Source organism: Pelophylax lessonae, assembly GCF_965119305.1.
Source record: "Pelophylax lessonae genome assembly, chromosome: 2".
NCBI lineage: Eukaryota > Metazoa > Chordata > Amphibia > Anura > Ranidae > Pelophylax > Pelophylax lessonae.
Window position 1 is genome coordinate 522,027,154 of NC_138769.1, and position 20,923 is coordinate 522,048,076.

A 20,923-nucleotide genomic window follows, 5' to 3' on the forward strand; every position below is an offset into this window, starting at 1 on the left:
TAATCTGCTGCCTGGGGATTCATGTTGTGATGATAATTATTCATTCTTAGGCTGGTCAGACATGTTCAATTCTCTTGTACAAATTTCTGTTAGATTTACCAAAAACCATATAATATGATGTCAAAACTCAACAACGCTTTCAATTGTATCCTAAAAGGCAGGCCTTTTTACTACATAATTGAAGGTAAGTCTAAAGAAAATTGTACAGAAAATTATAAGAAAATTGTATAATGTATGGCCAGCCTTAAGTTAACTTTTTTTGTCTATTGGGCATGATGTACAAGTTGAAATTGGAAGCTGATTGGCTACTATGCACAGCTGCACCTTATTGTGTTTAAGCAAATCCCCCCCCCCCCTTTTGTGTTCTATGCTCTTCTTCTCCATTTATAAGGCCTAAATGTGCCTTTACTGTAAAACGTGCTATACATATTAGAACCAAATGACATATGTAAAATAAATTCTGCACCCCTTAATTAGTTACATAAAATATTTATCAAAAGGAATATAAAGTAACTGACACTGAAAGTCAGAGAAGCTTGTGTGAATTATGTTATACTATTATATTTTGCAGGTTTATCATTTTTAATTAACTCTAGTTCAAATAACTTTCATTTTATCTGCAATACACATTTTTCACTAGTTATCTTTTTCTTGGAAATGTATTTCAAATCTCTCTCTCTTTCTAAGTTTCTCCTGTTTGGTGAATCCAATGTCACCACAATAGTAAGTGAGTGAAAATCTCTGTGATGGTGCCTCAAAAAAAATAAAAATAAATAAATCTGAAATTATACTTCAGTCTTAAGTACCGTATTTTCCGGCATATAAGACGACCACCAACTTTTCCAGTTAAAATATAGAGTTTGGGATATACTCGCCGTATAAGACTACCCCTCTTCCAATGCACACGCACACCAAATAAAAATGAAAAAAACATCAGATTTGATTTCAATATGGTAACTTTTATTCAAATGCTTAACTGTCACTTATATACTGTATACTGTATACTGTACTGCTATGTTTTGCTATAATGGCTGCTTGTAAGCTTTGATTGGCTCTCCCTGCCTGGCCAGCCCTTCCTGTCTCAGAGATTATGGTATTGCCCAGGGTATAGAGCAGCGATGTGACCAGATAAAGGAGTGATTTTATATTTTATCTTTTATACCGGTATTTCACCTTAAATTTTATATTGTACCAGATATACAGTTGGGAAACATAATTTTATTTATTTTCTTCCACTTAATTTACACCCCTTTATCTGGTAATAATAGATGTGACCAGATAAACCCGCCTCTTTCACCTGTCTGGCCCCTGCCCTGCTTGTACCGTAGTCTATGACACAGGACTCCCTGTCAGAGTTGGTATCCCCGCCACCGGATCTTATCGCGCATGCGCACCTACACCGCTTCAGGCCTCAGGAGCGAGACGCAGGGACGGACACCGATAAGAAGGTAGGATACCAGAGCGGGCGGGCGAGCGAGCGGGCGGGCGGGCGAGCGGGCGGGCGGCTCAGACGGGTGAAAGGCATGTTTTTCCCGATGCATCTGGTCACATTGCCGCTCTCTCCATACCCCGGGCATACCACAGATGTTTTTGAGCGCCCCTCCACCGCATATTCTGATTCGGCGTATAAGACGATATCCGGCGTATAAGACTAAAGACTAAAGACTAAAAAATACGGTACTAATTTTTCAGCAAAGTATTTCATAACTACCATTTATAATCTTTCAGTGGCCTGATGTCAGCAATGCAAATTCTGGTTGGTCCCAAGGCGCACTGCACCTAAAAATGGAACTTAACTGTGCGGTGTATGAGCACACAAACTGAAAATGTTATTTAATTTATTTTTTCAATATTCAAAGCAAATTCACCCATCCATCCATGTCTCTGTTCTTTATTTTGTTGAGAAATCTCTTTGAAAAACACCCCCTCACATTTCTAACTGTAGCCATTTTGAGTAAGGGCAGATTATTCATGTAGCATTTACTTATTGGAACCCATCCACCTTTAGCAGGAAGGAGGGTGTGCTTAGCTGAGAAAGCCTCTCTCCTTCTTCATAAGAAAGAGGGTAATGTCCATGAAATCTCTTTGGATGTATGATATTATTTTGAGCTAGGCCAGAAACCAGGAAGCTGCTGAAGAAATGTAAAAAAAAACTAAATAAAAATATGATATACTGTACATTCCTATCTATTTGCTAATGCTAGCAGCATACGTATTAAAAATATAAGAGAGTTTAGTTCCATTTAAACATTTATATCTTAAAGTGTATCTAAATCCAGGAGTAATGTGCTAAACTGTACTAGTTTTCTTTTTTAGGATTTATTTTATTTTTACCAAGTGATTTGGCCAAGTCTTTTTATTTTTTACTTCTTTAACCACCTCCCACCCGGGCCATAGTACATATACGGCCGGGTGGGAGTCTCGTCCTTCTGAATGGACGTTCCGGAACGTCCTTCAGAAGGAGAGAGATCGCGTCGCCGCGGGCACGCGCAGCGGCGCAATCTCAATGTGCCTGTGTCCCTAGGACACAGAGCAACAAGACTCGGCAGGAGGGCCCTGTGATTGGCCCTCCTGATCACATGACGGCTGTGACCAATCACAGCCGTCATGTAATGTCAATACAGCCGTTGTAACGGCTTCGATCTCTTCTCCTCCTGACAGATTCTGTCAGTGTGAGGAGAAGGAGAGGATCGATTCTGCAGCCGGGGTGATCAGTGAGTATTTCTAATTACTCACTGATCACAGGGGGAGTCTGTGCTGGTAATCAGATGATTGATTACCAGTGCAGCCCTGGGGGGAGGGGATGCCACTAGAGCCACCAGGGATGCCCACCCATGACCACCAGGGATGCCCACCATGGCCACCAGGGATGGAAAACAGGGCTCAGAGAGCCTGCCAGTGGTGCCCCCCTATCAGTGCTGCCCACCAATGCCATCTATCAGTGCTGCCCACCAGTGCCCGTTATTGCCATCTATCAGTGCCGCCCACCAGTGCCCATTATTGCCCACCAGTGCTGCCTATCAGTGCCCATCAGTGCCCCCCATCAGTGCCGATCAGTGCCACCCATCAGTGCCACCCATCAGTGCCCATCAGTGCCGCCTATCAGTGCCCATCAGTGCCCATCAGTGCAGCCGATCAGTGCCCATCAGTGCTGCCTATCAGTGCCCACCAATGCTGCATATCAGTGCTATCTATCAGTGCCACATATCAGTGCCCATCAGTGCTGCATATCAGTGGTGCCGATCAGTGCTGCATATCAGTGCCACCCCATCAGTGCCACCCCATCAGTGCCACCCCATCAGTGTCTCCTCATCAGTGCCTGTCAGTGCGGCGTCATCAGTGCTCATCAGTGCAGGAAAAAACGTATCTATTTACAAAATTTTATAACCTAAACAAAAAAACTTTTTTTTTTTTTCAAACTTTTCGGTCTTTTTTTATTTGTGCACCAAAAAAGAAAAAACCTGGCGGTGATCAAATACCACCAAAAGAAAGCTCTATTTGTGGGGAAAAAATGACATAAATTTGGTTTAGGTACAGTGTTGCATGACCGCGCAATTGTCATTCAAAATGCAACAGCGCTAAAAGCTGAAAATTGGTCTGGGAAGGAAGGGGGTTTAAGTGCCCGGTATTGAGGTGGTTAACAGACAAAGCAAAACAAAGTCCCAAACAAGTGGCAGTTAGAGGGTTGAGACCATTTAACACTGACAGGGGTAAATACAATTGTATCAAAAAAAAAGAAATGTTACTGTAACTGCCTAAAAGGTGTTTTTTTTTTGTTTGTTTAGCTTTCTTTTTGCAGTTTGGTTTTAATTGGTTAGCCCAGTACTTCTAAAATGTCCTACTGAATCAGGTACTACTCTCTCCACAAATGAAAATGCTGCTGCCCAAGAATGACTCTGATCCTCCTATACAGAGAGGAGACTCCCTGAGACAGGAAGTGCATTATTGGCCAGATCACTATGTGAATATAAAGGAAAAAAATGCCTTAAAGAAGATAATAAATGTGGCAACCCCATGTAATGCTTGGTGATTTGCAATGTTTTTTTTTTTTTGGGGGGGGGGGTTTAGATCCTTTACAAAAAGTTTACAGATTCTTTAAAATGAGGAACTCCTCAATGAAAAAGGCCAAAAGTGTCTTAATAATGTAGCAGTCTATCCATTGCTCCCTCTTGAAGGGGTCCGCTTCAGATAGGTATCCAGTTGCCAAAGTAAGTTTAAGGGCTTTCTGCTCATAATTATTCATCATTGTTGCATAAAACACAAGGCAAGAGTTTCCTTTTCAGGAGTCTGTGACCACACAATCCACTATAGAAAAAACATTTAGGCTCTTGGTTAGCTATGACACATTTTGGGCCAGTTTAAAACTGCTTTCAGTACCAGTATCTGGTTTCTCTGTCAAATATTGCACCACACTGCACACATTGTTGGAGATTCAGTGTTCTCATTTCTCTATAGAGCTTGTTCACGCTAGAATGTGATTAATGCTTGGCTGCATGTTTTGCTGTGTTTTTTTTTTTTTTTTTACTATATGCAGTATGTGTGCTAGAGAGTCATTAAAGTGTATGCATAGTCTTTTTTTTTTTTTTTTTTTAACTTAGGATAGGGTAGGTAAGGATTAGAGATGAGAGGGTTCACAGTTCTGTGAATCTTACTCCAAGTTACAAACTTTGTGGTGAACCCTTTTTGACGTCAATGGAAAAAGGAAGATGTATCTTGTTGTTCAATTGTGATCATTTGTAGGGTTAATAGGCAAGCTATTGCCAAAATATGGGGAATTAAAAAAATAAATATATCTTCTTACTTTACTATGTGTCCCGTTAGGTAGATCCACTCTCTTTTATACTGGTGTCAGAAAGTATTATGAAATCCAACATTTCAGAGTTGTTACAAGCAAAGGGGAGAGTGAATCTTTCAATAGCTGCACCTGTTCCCATTACAACTGTCTAACAAAGGAATACCTCTCACTTTTTAAAGATTTCCTCTCACTTTCTATTGCATCTGGGTCAGGAAGTGAAGGGAATTCTCCCCAACATTACACAAGCAGCAAAAAATATCCCAAGCAAGGTTTTATTCCAACCTACTTTAATCTAAAACTAACAAAAATACCTAAACATACACTTAAAGAATGAATACCAAGGACCATAAACCACAACAAATAATTGCTCTACCATTGCAAAGTTATGTGTTAAAATGTGTTTTTTACTGCATGTTATTGAAAGCTATGTGTTGTAAGCTCCTAATCAAGTTAAATATATGTGAAGAGTTAAGAAGCTTACTAAGTTTGCTTCTGTAGTGAACCTAGAGAATATCTACCAATTGCCAACAAATATTATGAATTTTAAATGAAGAGTTACATCACATACTGTATATATACTGTTTTACATTATTTTGCACATTATTCACGTGTTTTAATTTAGTATGTATAATAGTAGTAACTTTTTTTTTTTTATCTTTTCTCACAGATGGACCCCTTGGGCCCAGAGGATTAGCAGAAGCTACAGAAATGTGTACTCAAGAATGTCTGGTTTTGGGCCACTCAGATAACTGCTGGATGCCCCCCAGTCTTGGTCCATACCAGCAACCAAAGTCTCCTCTTTCTACATTTGCACCTCAGAAAGATTGGCTGAAAAAGGACAAATTGGTCAATGGACACACACTAACAAAAACCTGGAAAGAAGATAGCAACAAAAACCAGTTCAATGATCTAAACCAATTTGGGAGTACTGATGGACACTTCACAAGTGGGAATCTTATGAGTGACATTCCTTTGGCTAATTTAAAATCCTACAAGCCAGTCTCAGGTGCTCTGGATAGCCCAAAGGAGCAGCAACTATAACAAGTTTTTGGACTAAGCATTTTAGCCAAACTAGATTTGCTATCATTGTGTGTTCAGAGCTTCATGTACTGAGTAGACCTCTAGAACTATGTGACATATTACAAAAAAAATATGCATACTTTTGTGTTGGCACCATTGAACACATGGTGTTCTACTATATGTGAATAAACATATTTCTATATTTGTTATTTTTGGTGAACAGAGTTTAAAACTCTGCTAAATGTTTTTTTTCTTTTTCAAAACTTTTTTTTTACCCTGGACTGCTGCTGCCTATTGCAGGAGGCATATTATGTTATTGAAATAGGGATGGGGAGAGGACAGAATTCAATGTGGATTGTTGTAGTTAAAAAGCATATCAGATTAGATGAATTGTGCTCTTGTTATTGTCAATCTGTGCTGGAACAGTAATACTTGACATCATAATTCAAAACAAACCAGCTAAATCTTTCAAGATGAAACCTATTGTGCTATTAATAATGTTAGTGGACACTTGTATGTCATTCAGAGATCAGATACCTGTACATAGAAACAAGTTACTACTAACAACTTTGTGTACTTATAAAAGAAAAATATCACTTATATACTGTAGCATACGTTTGTGTCAAGGTTGCATTCTACAGTATTATTTTATGTTGTTTTTCCAAGTGTTAAGTGTTTCAATGTTTTCTGTCTAACATATAACAACTTGAAACACTTGTGTTAAACTATTGAAGATCATGTTTTAGTGTGGTAGGAAAGTCTGTGGGCATTTGGCAAATAAACTGTTCTCTAAATGTTATATTTTGAAACATGAAAATGTTATTTAATCCATATGATACTCGAGATAAAATATCAAAGTCTAAAATTATTTTCTTAAAAACAGAGGCAATAAATATATTACCCATGATAAAAATGTATTTTATCCTTAAAAATAGAATAACCCTAATATTATGCAATTTAATAAATTTGTGAAAACAGTTTATATTGCCAAAGTGGTCACCTTTGTAGCTAGCGTGCTGTAATAACACAAGTGTTTTTCTTAGATCATAGCCACAAAATAATAAATGTGTTGTGACTCCATAGTGTAACAGGGCATTCTTTTAGTAGGCCAGTTGGTGGGAGTAGATAGTTATCAGTTTTTGTTGTTGAATAATGTTTGTTAACATCAATGGCCAATGCCTGGCAAGAATAAATATCATTTCACTGTTTAGCCAAAAAGTGAATTCTGATGTTCATAGAATCTCAGTTGCACGTAGACATAAATTGGGACATTCTATCAAGGTTTTAGTTAAGGCATGACAGACAATTAAAGCAAATAAGTAGCATGCAAAATTCCTTACAAAAAAATATCCTATGCCACAGTTAAACATCTATGAAAAGTTTGTTAATCAGATGTTTTTTATTTCCTTCAAAAATGTTTTTTTTTTTTTTTTTTGTGTATACCAACTCACAATTTTATCCACAGTATAGGCGTGGAAAGGGGGTGCATTGCTTTTTTGCAGTAATTTGTCAGTTTGTGAGGGGTGTTTGATGAATATGACTGAATACGTATCTAACCAATTATTCTTGTTACTGCTTTGCCAATTCAACGTTATTTACAGTTATTAAGCACTTGCAATAAATGTTTTAAAATGTATGCTGTTTTCAATTGTTTCTTTTTTTTTTTAATCATTTCTTATAACATTATCAAAGCGTGTTTGTTCAAATTTATTGAAAGCCTAATAAGCAGTGTTCTTATGGTGATCTAGTCCAAATTAAGATAATTTTGATAAAACAATGTTGGACAATATCTCAGGGGAATGGAGTTAATTACAGCAGCAACTTTCTCTAACAAGAGAGAATGCCCTTTCTTGAGTATCAGCATGTAGTCATATATTCTTTTTTTTTTTTCCCCAAAAATAATTTATTGAAAGTATAAGGAAATACAGAGTCCAGAAGAAATACATGTGGAACAGACTATATTGATTCATGTTTCAATCCAAGGCTGTAGTGAGGTTAGTAATGGATAGATTTTGAAAGTTAGTCAATCCTTACGATGAGCTGGGGAAGAAGGGACGTTCCCACCCACTGGGGGATCTACGGTTTGCAGACGGTGGAGAAGAACGTTGTGAGCGTCTTCTCCTATATGATGGAGAGCTGTGGTGTTGTAGATCCATCTGTTCTTCCCTTAGGATGGGAAGGGACCTGAAAATAACTGTATCATTCCAGTAGCTCTATGTAGAGGATATGAAGGGTGTAAAAAAAAAAAAACGTGGAGATCCTCTGGGAATCTCAAATTGGCCACCGGGTCTGGGGTGCCTGCTGAAAGGCAAAAGGGAAATTTCCACTTATATGATATGTCTCTTTCTCTGAGAATGTTTAGCAGGGGCCGTAGGTGCCTACGTTGTTGTAGGGTGATTTGTGAGAGATCCTGGAACATTTTTATTTCTGTGTCATGGTATTGAATGTGTCCCTGTGTTCTTGCCCTGTGAAGGATGTCTTCTTTGAGCTGAAAATAGACAATATACCATATGACATCCCTGGGTGGCTCTGTATCTCTACCTCATCGTCGAAGGGCTTGATGGAGGCGCTCAAACTCAATAGGTGTTTCTGGGGGTCTCCCCAAGAGGTCATTGAATATAGCTGAAACTGTTTGAATGAGATGAGCAGACTCAACTGTTTCAGGGAGGCCTCTCACCCTGATATTGTGACAGTGACCTCTATTGTCTGAATGCTCAAGGTTTCTGTGGATATTGCGCATATAATGAGTATTAGCATTGGTGCTTTGTCTCACCTCTTGAATGGTGGTGTCATGGTGGGCTGCCGTCCCCTACACTTCCTCTAACCTCATGGCAATGCCTTGTATGTCCAGCCATAAGTCTGAGAGGGCTGCTGATAAAGTTTCCTTGATGTTAGATGCGACAATCACAGGTCATCTAGGCTGGGAGCTACGATAGCTGGTGGAGGGGCAGTGTCCAAGGCAGCATGCGAGGGGGGAAGCAGGTTACTGCTTTCTGGGTGAGGCACGCTACTTGGGAGCGGTGCTGTGGCCTCCATGTCCTAGGATTGATTTCTAAATAAATTGGGTATATTGCAGTTTGGCTGCACTCCGGAGGTATGGGGTGAACGGGAGCAAGCTATGGATGAGCTCTGGTCTTGTTTGCCCATGTTTGCAAGGCTGATCTCCCTCTGATATAGTTAGAACGAGCCCTCGTGTGTTGGAGCAGAAGGATTATGCTGCCATCTTTGTCCGGGTCCAGACCACGCCCCCCCAGGAATATATTATAATTAATAATAAATAAATTGGACACCTCTGCAAAAAGACCTTAAAGAATAGTTCATCTTTATGAAATACCTGCCTATGCAGGTTAGGGATATTTGTAGATAAAAACAAACTGTGCAGCTCTGATTAAAGTTGAATAAAGCCATTGCTATAGGTGTAGTCCATTTGCATACCTTATGAAGCCTGACTGGAATACTTCCAGGACATTGCTAAGTATTCCCAAGACATTGCTAAGTGAGTCCTAGTCATCACTGCTCACTTCTACATATCAGGAGTGAGCTCTTTCTCTAATTCAAAAACATACTCTTTCTCTCCCCTAATGTTCAGGGCTCACGCCTATGATGGTGGAGGTGAGCAGTAATGACTAGGTCTCCCGTAACAACATCCTGGGAGTAAAACAGGAAATTCACCTGCGCCAAAAAAGTACTGATGGATAAATAAATTATATAAATTATATAAATAAGTGCACCGTATATATTCTTATGAGAAAATTGGTATGTAAATATTATGGGAATAATATAAATATAAATATAAAGTGCAGCTGGAATAAACTCCTGCCCGTCAATAGGCGGGCAAAGCGTATACAAAGAAAGAGGGGGGTGTATAACCTCCCATGTTTTTTGCACTTGCAATAATCTATAGGTTGTGAAGTATGTATATATTAAGATTATATATCAAGGATTGTACAAACAATATACCTGTTTGTACAATCCTTGATATATAATCTTAATATATACATACTTCACAACCTATAGATTATTGCAAGCGCAAAAAACATGGGAGGTTATACACCCCCCTCTTTCTTTGTATAACATCCTGGGAGTACTTAGCAACATTCTGGTCAGGTTTCCTATAGTATATAAATGGTCTACACATATAGCAAGGGCTTTATTCAACTTTAGTCAGGGCTGCACATTTTGTTTTTATCTACTGATGCCCCTTAGCTGCATAGGCAGTTTTGTGATAAAGGTGAATTATCCCAAACTTGAGAACTTGAAACAAAGTAGAGATTTTCAATAATCAAGTAACAGTTAAATTCAATTAAAAAAATCCATGCATGTTTAGCTTTAAGATGCTAGCTACCCATAACCTGCAGCTTAAAATGGTATAGACAACAGTTGAGCTGTGTCCGAGATATGTTCCAACTATGATGTCTAATATTGTAGGACAAGCAGTCTATGAACTGGCTGTAGGTTTTTATCTAATACTTAGTGCATCTAATTGTAAATTCAAGCTCTAGAAACATGTCACAGTCAGATTATTTCACAATGATAGTTTCTATATAATATACAGTATACAGTATATTTATTATCAGTTTAAGCTCTTTGTTCCATATAATATTTACAGTACTATCAGTTTTAGCTCTTTGTTCCCCAGAAGTAGTAAAATTCTGCACAATGGAAACAGATAAGATAATATTGATATTACATATTCATATTCATAGCTACATAGTTAGTCAGCTTGAAAAAAGACACAAGTCCATCTGGCTCAACCAATAAAAAACAAAATGTAGTAATGAAAACCCAACCATGCAATCCCATATACACAATCCTATACCCGCAGTTGATCCAGAGGAAGGCAAAAAACCCCAGCAAAGCATGATCCAATTTGCTACAACAGGGGGAAAAAATCCTTTCTGATCCTCTGACTAGGCAATCGGATATTCCCTGGATCAACTTTACCTATAAATATTAGTACCCCTTTATATTATGTACAGATGCATAGAATATAGATGCAATAAACTTTAATTAAAATATAGTTTGTTTTACTAGCTCTTTATTTAATTATAGCACACACGTAGACACCTTTTTTGTGCATTAGGGCTCATTCATACTAGGTTTGCCTAGCTAGGCAAAATTAAAAAGCTTTAAATATGTCATGATTAGAGTTGAGCGGACACCTGGATGTCTGTGTTCGGCGGGTCGGCCGAACTTGAAAAAAAAGTCCGGGTCCGTGACCCGGACTTTTTCCGAACTTTACCCGGACACCGAACCCCTTTGAAGTCAATGGGGATCCGAACTTTCAGGCACTAAAATGGCTCTAAAACACCAATAGAAAGGGCTAGAGTGCTGCAAATGGCAGCAAAATGTAGTTAAGAGCATGACAAGTGCTTTGCAAACAAATGTGGATAGGGAAATAACTTAAAACAACAAAAAAAAAAAAACAGAAAAATAAAACAATTTTCTTCATCTGTGAAGGACGAGGCCCATATGGAGTAGGAGGGAGGTTGAGGTGGCGGTGGATGTGGCAGTGTAGGTGGAAGCGGCGGTGGAGGGGGACGAGGTAGCCAACACTGCTTTTTTTCAGTCATTTTAAATTAGGGTACGCCCCAAAAGAGTGAGAAAGATCAAAAATATAACAATGGCTGGTTAAGGTCGGTATCCATCTCTATTCTGCACAAGGTACGGAAAAGTCCTGTGGGATCCATGCCTGGTTCATTTTAATGAACGTGAGCTTGTCCACATTGTCTCTGGATAGGCGGCTGCGCTTGTCTGTGATAACGCCCCCAGCCATGTTAAATACACGTTCAGATAATACACTGGCTGCAGGGCACGCCAGCACCTCCAAGGCGTAAAGGGCAAGCTCAGGCCATGTGCCCAATTTGGAGACCCAGAAGTTGAAGGGGGCAGACCCGTCATTCACTACATGTAGGCGTGTGCACACATACTGCTCCACCATGTTGGTAAAATGCTGCCTCCTGCTAAGACGTTCCATATGAGCTGCTGGTGCTGCTGTTTGTTGTGGCGTGCTGACAAAGCTTTTCCACATTTCGGCCATGCTATCCCTGCCTTCTGAGGTGCTGGCGGTGCCCTGGTTGCGTTGGCGACCTCTGCCTCCTCCTCCTCTGCCTTGGCCTTGTGCTTCCACTGTGGCCCCGCTGTCAGGTGGGAATGCCACCAGCATCGCGTCTACCAGCGTGTGCTTGTACTCGCGCATCTTGCGATCGCGCTCCAGTGAGTGAATTAAGGACGGTACGTTGTCCTTGTAATGGGGATCCAGCAGCGTGGCCACCCAGTAATCAGCACAAGTTAGAATGTGGGCAACTCGGCGGTCGTTGTGGAGACACTGCAGCATGTAATCGCTCATGTGTGCCAGGCTGCCCAGAGGCGACGAAAGGCTGTCCTCTGTGGGAGGTGTATCGTCTGTGTCCTCTGTATCCCCCCAGCCACGCACCAGTGATGGCCATGAGCTGGCCTGGGTGCCACCCTGCTGTGAACATGGTTCCATCTCCTCCTCCATCTCCTCCTCCTCATCCTCCAGAACTGTGCCCCTGCTGGACAATTGTGTCCCTGGCGTTTGTGAGTGCAGGAACCCACCCTCGGAGCCCCTTGCGAATGACTGCCCTGAAAGCCTTGGAAATGTTACCTCTTCATCCTCCTCCTCCTCATCCTGTGCCACATCCTCTTCCATCATCGCCCGAATAGTTTTTTGAAGGAGGCATAGAAGTGGGATAGTTAAGCTGACAACGGCGTCATCGGCACTGGCCATGTTGGTGGAGTACTCAAAACAGCGCAACAAGGCACACAGGTCTCGCATGGAGGCCCAGTTATTGGTGGTGAAGTGGTGTTGTTCCACAGAGCGACTCACGCGTGCGTGCTGCAGCTGAAACTCCACTATGGCCTGCTGCTGCTCGCACAGTCTTTCCAGCATGTGCAAGGTGGAGTTCCACCTTGTGGGCACATCACATATGAGGCGGTGAGCGGGAAGGCCGAAGTTACGCTGCAGCGCTGACAGGCGAGCAACAGCAGGGTGAGAACGCCGAAAGTGTGCACAGACGGCCCGCACTTTCTGCAGCACCTCTGACATATCGGGGTAATTTTTAAGGAACCTCTGCACCACCAAATTCAGCACATGTGCCAGGCAAGGGATGTGCATCAAACCGGCTAGGCCCAGAGCTGCTATGAGATTTCACCCGTTATCGCACACCACCAGGCCGGGCTTGAGGCTCGCTGGCAGCAACCACTCATTTGTCTGCTGTTCCATGCTCCTCCACAACTCCTGCGTGGTGTGTGGTTTTTCCCCCCAAACAGGCAAGTTTTAAAACTGCCTGCTGTCGTTTACCCCTGGCTGTGCTGAAGTTGGTGGTGAAGGTGTTACGCTGACCAGATGAGGAGGCGGTAGAGGATGAGGAAGCGGAGTAGGAGGAGTTCGGAACAGGAGGCAAACTGAAGCACCCTGCAATCCTCGGCGGTGGAAGATGCGCCCCAAAAAATTTGAAAGGTTTATCTCACACGTACCAATACAGACTATGTGCAAATTTAATTCTTTTTACCCCAAAGGGTGTAGATTGAATAGCGGAATAGAAAATATGATATCAAAAGGTGTATCTATCTCACACGTACAGACCCAGACTAGGCCCCGATTACTATTTTTTGTACCCTAAAGGCAGGATGAGGAGTAGGAGGAGTTCGGAACAGGAGGCAAACCGAAGCACCCTGCAATCCTCGGCGGTGGAAGATGCGCCCCAAAAATTTGAAAGGTGTATCTCACACGTACCAATACAGACTATGCCGCAATTTAATTCTTTTTACCCCAAATGGTGTAGATTGAATAGCGGAATAGAAAATATGATATCAAATGGTGTATCTATCTCACACGTACAGACCCAGACTAGGCCCCGATTACAATTTTTTGTACCCTAAAGGCAGGATGAGGAGTAGGAGGAGTTCGGAACATGAGGCAAACTGAAGCAACCTGCAATCCTCGGCGGTGGAAGATGCGCCCAAAAAATTTGGAAGGTGTATCTCACACGTACCGATACAGACTATGCCGCAATTTAATTCTTTTTACCCCAAAGGGTGTAGATTGAATAGCGGAATAGAAAATATGATATCAAAAGGTGTATCTATCTCACACGTACAGACCCAGACTAGGCCCCGATTACTATTTTTTGTACCCTAAAGGCAGGATGAGGTGTAGGAGGAGTTCGGAACAGGAGGCAAACTGAAGCACCCTGCAATCCTCGGCGGTGGAAGATGCGCCCCAAAAATTGGAAAGGTGTATCTCACACGTACCGATACAGACTATGCCGCAATTTAATTCTTTTTACCCCAAAGGGTGTAGATTGAATAGCGGAATAGAAAATATGATATCAAAAGGTGTATCTATCTCACACGTACAGACCCAGACTAGGCCCCGATTACTATTTTTTGTACCCTAAAGGCAGGATGAGGAGTAGGAGGAGTTCGGAACAGGCAGGAGGCAAACTGAAGCACCCTGCAATCCTCAGCGGTGTAAGATGCGCCCAAAAAATTGGAAAGGTGTATCTCACACGTACCGATACAGACTATCCCGCAATTTAATTATTTTTACCCCAAAGGGTGTAGATTGAATAGCGGAATAGAAAATATGATATCAAAAGGTGTATCTATCTCACACGTACAACCCCATACTAGGCCCCGATTACTATTTTTTGTACCCTAAAGGCAGGATGAGGAGTAGGAGGAGTTCGGAACAGGCAGGAGGCAAACTGAAGCACCCTGCAATCCTCAGCGGTGTAAGATGCGCCCAAAAAATTGGAAAGGTGTATCTCACACGTACCGATACAGACTATCCCGCAATTTAATTATTTTTACCCCAAAGGGTGTAGATTGAATAGCGGAATAGAAAATATGATATCAAAAGGTGTATCTATCTCACACGTACAGACCCATACTAGGCCCCGATTACTATTTTTTGTACCCTAAAGGCAGGATGAGGAGTAGGAGGAGTTTGGAACAGGCAGGAGGCAAACTGAAGCACCCTGCAATCCTTGGCGGTGGAAGATGCGCCCCAAAAATTTGGAAGGTGTATCTCACACGTACCGAAACAGACTATGCCACAATTTAATTATTTTTACCCCAAAGGGTGTAGATTGAATAGCGGAATAGAAAATATGATATCAAATTGGTGATTTTTCAATAGCACATGTGAACACAGCAGTGTCTTATGTTTTATGTCACGGTCAGTTCTGCAGCAGGCTATGAAGGGAAAAAAAAGAAAATTCCCCTTTAAGTTTGTAATTTTTAAATAGATTAGTACAGACTATGCCACAATTTAATTTTTTTTTAACCCAAAAGGGTGTATATTGAATAGTGGAATAGAAAAAAGTGTATAAAATTGAAAATCACTCAATAGCACATGTGAACAACACAGCAGTGTCTTATGTCCCGGTCAGCTCAGAGTCAACAGCAAGCAGGCTATGAAGGGGGGAAAAAAAAATTCCCCTTTAACTTGTAGTAAAATATAGCTGATGAACGCTGCACACAACTGACTGATAAAAATAGATTTTTTTTCTCCCTCCTCCTCCTCCTCCTCAGTGGTTTCAAGTGAGGGCAAAAAGATTGTTCACTGCACCACCCCCCACACAACAAAATCGATGTAGACTGTCCCTGCCTAATCTCTGCAGCCTGTCCCTAAAATGCTCAAAAAGATTGTTCACTGCACCACCCCCCACACAGCAAAATCGATGTAGACTGTCCCTGCCTAATCTCTGCAGCCTGTCCCTAAAATGCCAAATAACTTTCCCTGCCTACACTCCGACCTGTCCCTGCATTATTTTCAGACACAATTTTTCACTGTCTGTCCCTAATCAGCAGCCAGCACGTATGATGTGTGCTCTCTCCCTAATACTACAGCAGAATGACGCAGCGCGCTGGGTCTCGAACTTATAAAGACTTGGTCTCATGCTTCAGATGGCCAATCACAGCTACTAATACATTAGTAGGCATGGCTGGGATGGCTTAAGGCACACCAGTTAAACGCTTGTTGATTGGCTGTTGAAAGCCCGCCATTAAAAGCGCGCCATTACATACAAAACAGGAAATAAAATGACTGAACACGGATTTTAAACCCGAACATACAGTAAAGTTTTCGGGTCCGTGTTCGGGTAACTAAAATCCAATTATTCGGTACGAACACGAATAATACAGTCCGTGTTCGCTCAACACTAGTCATGATGTTACAAAAACTGAAGGTTTCTATGAAAACAGTATGTGGTACTGATTTTTTTGGTTTTATGAAATTCCTGTAGTGTTCCTGTAATTTGTGAGAAGAGCTAATGAACCATGCACTAACTAGCTTCTAGCAGGAAGTTTAAAGTGATCTTAGCTGGAAGTAGCATTTTCACCTTTATTGAATTAACAGTTACAATTGCAAAACCTTTCATGCCCTAACCGTGCATGAAACTTTACCAGCTTTGATGAATCAAGAAATACTGTTATCTTGTGAATGACAGTAAATGAGACATATATGCTGTAATTAAACCTGCTGCAATATACCTGGGGATTAGGTCAAATAGAATCAATTTATACATGGAAAACACTGGCACTGGTTATATTCGAACAGTATGATACTTTCTGCTCTGTGTATGATAATGAGTGCTTCAAGTGGGCAAAAGAGTTAATTTTTGCCTTATCCTGAAGCTGTATGCAGTCCAGTCTCCCCTGTTGTCACAGACAATTCTAAAATGAGTCTGGAATAAGGTTACCCTTACACCTAAGGATTCCATAGATTTTGCAGTTACAACATTCTTTTTCACAACATCCAGTGGTCAGAATAAATGTATGCCAGACAGAATACCTGTTGGAGTCTTTGCAGCTCTGAGGGAAGTTTTTATTGGTAAGTAAGCAGCCTTGTATTCTTTTTTGCATGCACCTCACTGAACCAGTGGCGGAGCCAGAGGGTTAGCTGGGGTGGCAATTGACACCCCAGAAAAAGTCCCTGCCACCCCTGTTGCCACCCCGATCCTGGACAGGTGCATGGCTGGCAGCGGAGGAATCACAGGCAGTGGTGGGATCAGCCGGTTTGCAGAACCGGCTGATCCCTCTAAGCTGGCTGCCAGGGTCAGGGAGCAGCAGAGCAGTACGTCCCGAGGCCGAGCCCACCCATTCTGTGACAATAGCGAATGAAAATTCGCTATTGTCACATGGATCCTCCTCCGGCCAATCAGGGAGCGGGTCCTCCCGCTTCCTGATTGGCCGAATGGCAAACGCCGTGCCATTGGTCGAGGAGGCGCCGGCGGGAGGACTGAGAAGATGCAGGGAGCCGCGGACCGATGAGAAGCTGCTGTGATGAATGTCCGTCCGTGAGGTAAGTAAGCTGGTCTCACGGGGGGGGGGGGGACGCTGGCACTCTGCAATGATTGCGGGCAAATGCTGTGGCTGTGGCACTCTGCAATAATCATTGGGGGCATTGCTGTGGCACTCTGCAATAATCATTGGGGGCATTACTGTGGCACTCTGCAATAATCATTGGGGGCAAGGCTGTGGCACTCTGCAATAATCATTGGGGGCAAAGCTGTGGCACTCTGCAATAATCATTGGGGGCATTGCTGTCTCACTCTGCAATAACCATTGGGGGCAAGGCTGTCTCACTCTGCAATAATCATTGGGGGCATTGCTATCTCACTCTGCAATAATCATTGGGGGCAAGGCTGTCTCACTCTGCAATAATCATTGGGGGCAAGGCTGTGGCACTCTGCAATAATCATTGGGGGCAAGGCTGTGGCACTCTGCAATAATCATTGGGGGCATTGCTGTCTCACTCTGCAATAATCATTGGGGGAAAGGCTGTCTCACTCTGCAATAATCATTGGGGGCAAGGCTGTGGCACTCTGCAATAATCATTGGGGGCAATGCTGTGGCAGTCTGCAATAATCATTGGGGGCAATGCTGTGGCACTCTGCAATAATCATTGGGGGCAAGGCTGTGGCACTCTGCAATAATCATTGGGGGCAAGGCTGTGGCACTCTGCAATAATCATTGGGGGCAAGGCTGTGGCACTCTGCAATAATCATTGGGGGCAAGGCTGTGGCACTCTGTAATAATCATTGGGGGCATTGCTGTGGCACTCTGCAATAATCATTGGGGGCAAGGCTGTGGCACTCTGCAATAATCATTGGGGGCAAGTCTGTGGCACTCTGCAATAATCATTGGGGGCAAGTCTGTGGCACTCTGCAATAATCATTGGGGGCATTGCTGTGGCACTCTGCAATAATCATTGGGGGCAAGTCTGTGGCACTCTGCAATAATCATTGGGGGCATTGCTGTGGCACTCTGCAATAATCATTGGGGGCATTGCTGTGGCACTCTGCAATATTCATTGGGGGCATTGCTGTGGCACTCTGCAATAATCATTGGGGGCAAACCTGTATCCTGTCTGTATCCTCTGATCGCCACCTGTATCCTGTCTGTATCCTCTGATCACCACCACCTGTATCCTGTCTTTACTAGTAATGGCAGCGATCAGCGATTATTAGAGGGACTGGGACATTGCGGTGGACAAATCTGACACTAAATTACACTTTGTATATTGACCCCCCAAAATAATACCTAGTCACCCCTTTGCCACCCCTGTTTTAAAAGTCTAGCTCCGCCACTGCACTGAACATGAGCTGTAAAAGGTAAACTGCTAACCTGTATGTAATTTTAACTGATCGTTAAAAAGGGCATTACTGCCAACAATCTATATAAGCCTTTTGAGCTGTGTGAATTACAAAAACTCATGTGTTTTTCCTGTGGAATCCCTAAATGACTAAATATTGATATTGTTTAAAAGTTTTGGTGTACATAAAACAAATAGGCAATGAGAGGAACTTTGACACAAAATGCTGAATACCTGATATTAACACACTACTACCTAGCAAAAAACATGAAAGGATTTATCAGCTACACCACACTCTTAGCTCCTCTTAACGTATTTATTAATAATCAATAACCTGACTGCATACAAAAACGTTTCCATGTGAGAACCATCCTTCCCTGAGGCGTTTCAATACCCCCATCTTGCTCACAACTTACTGATTATTATTATCAAATATGGCAGGAGTAGGTAAGAGTGGAATGTGGCTGACACATTGTTTTTTTTTTAAAAATGGAGAATGGAGACAGACTACAGTGGCCAGCACCTGGATTGTCCATGAATAAGAAGAGCAAGACTTGAGTGGAGCTATGGATTTGTGTATGACACTGCTGCCTAGATTTGAGTTTACTGTTTGTGTTAAAATTATGCCAGATGTTTAGATTAAGTCACAACTCAAACTGACTCCACCAGGGTAACTCAACATCATTTTTCTCCAGAAACTGACAACAGTTCAGGTATTTTCCTGACATTAGAATCTGTTCTTTGCTTACTGCACCTGCAAGCTGCTGGAACATTGTTTTGCATGCCTGGCCTTGGTGCAGTTTTAGGTCTTCAGACCTCTGTAGCCTGACCTAATCTGTTTACTTCCATTGTTGTTGAAATTGTTCTCCCTAGTTAAACTGCTGTTACCACTAATAAATACCTGAGTCGTGCATATTGAGAGTGTCATGCAATGAACACATGCTTACTTTTATATATAGATTAGAGAATTTGGAGAATACAGAGTTTTTGTACTTAAAAATCTCATTATTTATAGGCTTGTTATTTCTTGGGTGCAGTGTGCAATGTGCACCACATCCTTAGTGATAGACATGTACCTTCATGTAGGATTACAAAATGCAGTGCTCAATGGATGATCCTCCTTACTCATAGACACTAGGAATCTTCAAGGTGAACTTTTGATCACATGGGAATAAGTGGTTGAACTGGTGAATAGGAAGGATGTTTAGTGTAGGTACAATCTCTCAGGATTACTATTTTATTGTCTATTATTATTATTATTTTTTGTTGTGGCTGGCACAACATTTAAAATAGCAGATTGAACAAAAAGCCCACAAGGAGAAAGATGCAAACTAAAAGTTTTACTGATAAAGTGCAACATTTGCAAACCAGACGCAGACATCATCTTTTCTACATAATCATAAACATCAATTACTCAGCTTGAAAAGCAAAACAAAAATGAGGCACACTTTTAGTAAAATGTGACCTACATTTTTCCCTTTTTATAACCATTTCTGTGAAGGAAAAATGTATTTTAAGGATTCAGTTCAGAACAGAAAATATTCATTTTGTTAAAATAACATTTAGAAATAAAGTATATTAATAAAAACATAATATACGGGTATGTTGCCTCACACAGACCATGTAGAAAGTATTTACCTAGAAAACTGTGCACATGCCTAACTGGCTGAAACAGCAGGACATCAAATGTTTCACATTGACCATTGGAATACAAAGACTTGCCTCTGTCATAAATCAAAAACAAATACTAACAAACAAGATGAAAAGTATCAGCCTAACCCCAATGCTTATTTCTTAGCAGTCAACAGGAAGGTTATTTTAAAGCAGAGTTCCGGCCTCAGATACGTTTTGTCACTAAAAATACCCCCGGTACAGTCAGGGCTAGTACATTCCACAATGGATAGCCTCTGAACTGTCCCAGGTTGCACTTACCTTTTAGAAGAAATACTTACCTTGAAAATTTCTTCTCCAGCGCTGCCATCTCAGGTTTGGGCAGCTGGCGCGTCCTCTTCTGCGTCCTCTTCCGTATCCTCTTCGGTCCCACAATGCCCTTCACCGGCCCCGCTCGTCACTTCCAGGGCAGGCGTGTCACCCCTGCACAGCTTCTGGGCATGCCCAGAAGATGTTTAGCAGGGAATGATGTGCCTGCACTGGAACTGACGAGCAGGGCCGGTGCAGGCCCATTGATTCCTGGGAGCGATGACGTTCAGCTCCCAGGAACCAATGCAAGCAGGAAGTGACAGCGCGGGCCGTGGCCGCAGAGGGTGGTAGTAGAAGAAAGGTAAGTATATTTTCTTCAATATCTGACCATGGAGGAAAAATGGGAATGCTTTAGGAACATATTAAACAAATGCATCTCGCAGTGCATTCCTATGGGAAATAAATTTAGAAGAGACAAAGCAAAACCTGTCTGGCTAAACCGTAATGTTAAAAAACGTATTCAGGGAAAAAAATTGGCCTTTAAGAATTATAAATCAAAGGGC

At 41.9% G+C, this 20,923-nt stretch overlaps 1 protein-coding gene across 1 annotated transcript in view; it reads left to right on the forward strand.

The window, feature by feature from the left end:
• The window catches only part of LOC309546980 (protocadherin-9-like), a 1,448,052-nt gene extending 1,440,653 nt beyond the window's left edge, over positions 1 to 7,399 (forward strand). The window contains exon 4 of the mRNA XM_082246750.1: positions 5,463 to 7,399. Coding sequence (XP_082102876.1) covers positions 5,463 to 5,836 — 374 coding nt within the window. The 3' untranslated portion in view covers positions 5,837 to 7,399. The remainder of the gene's footprint in view (positions 1 to 5,462) is intronic.
• Positions 7,400 to 20,923: the final 13,524 nt, after the last annotated feature.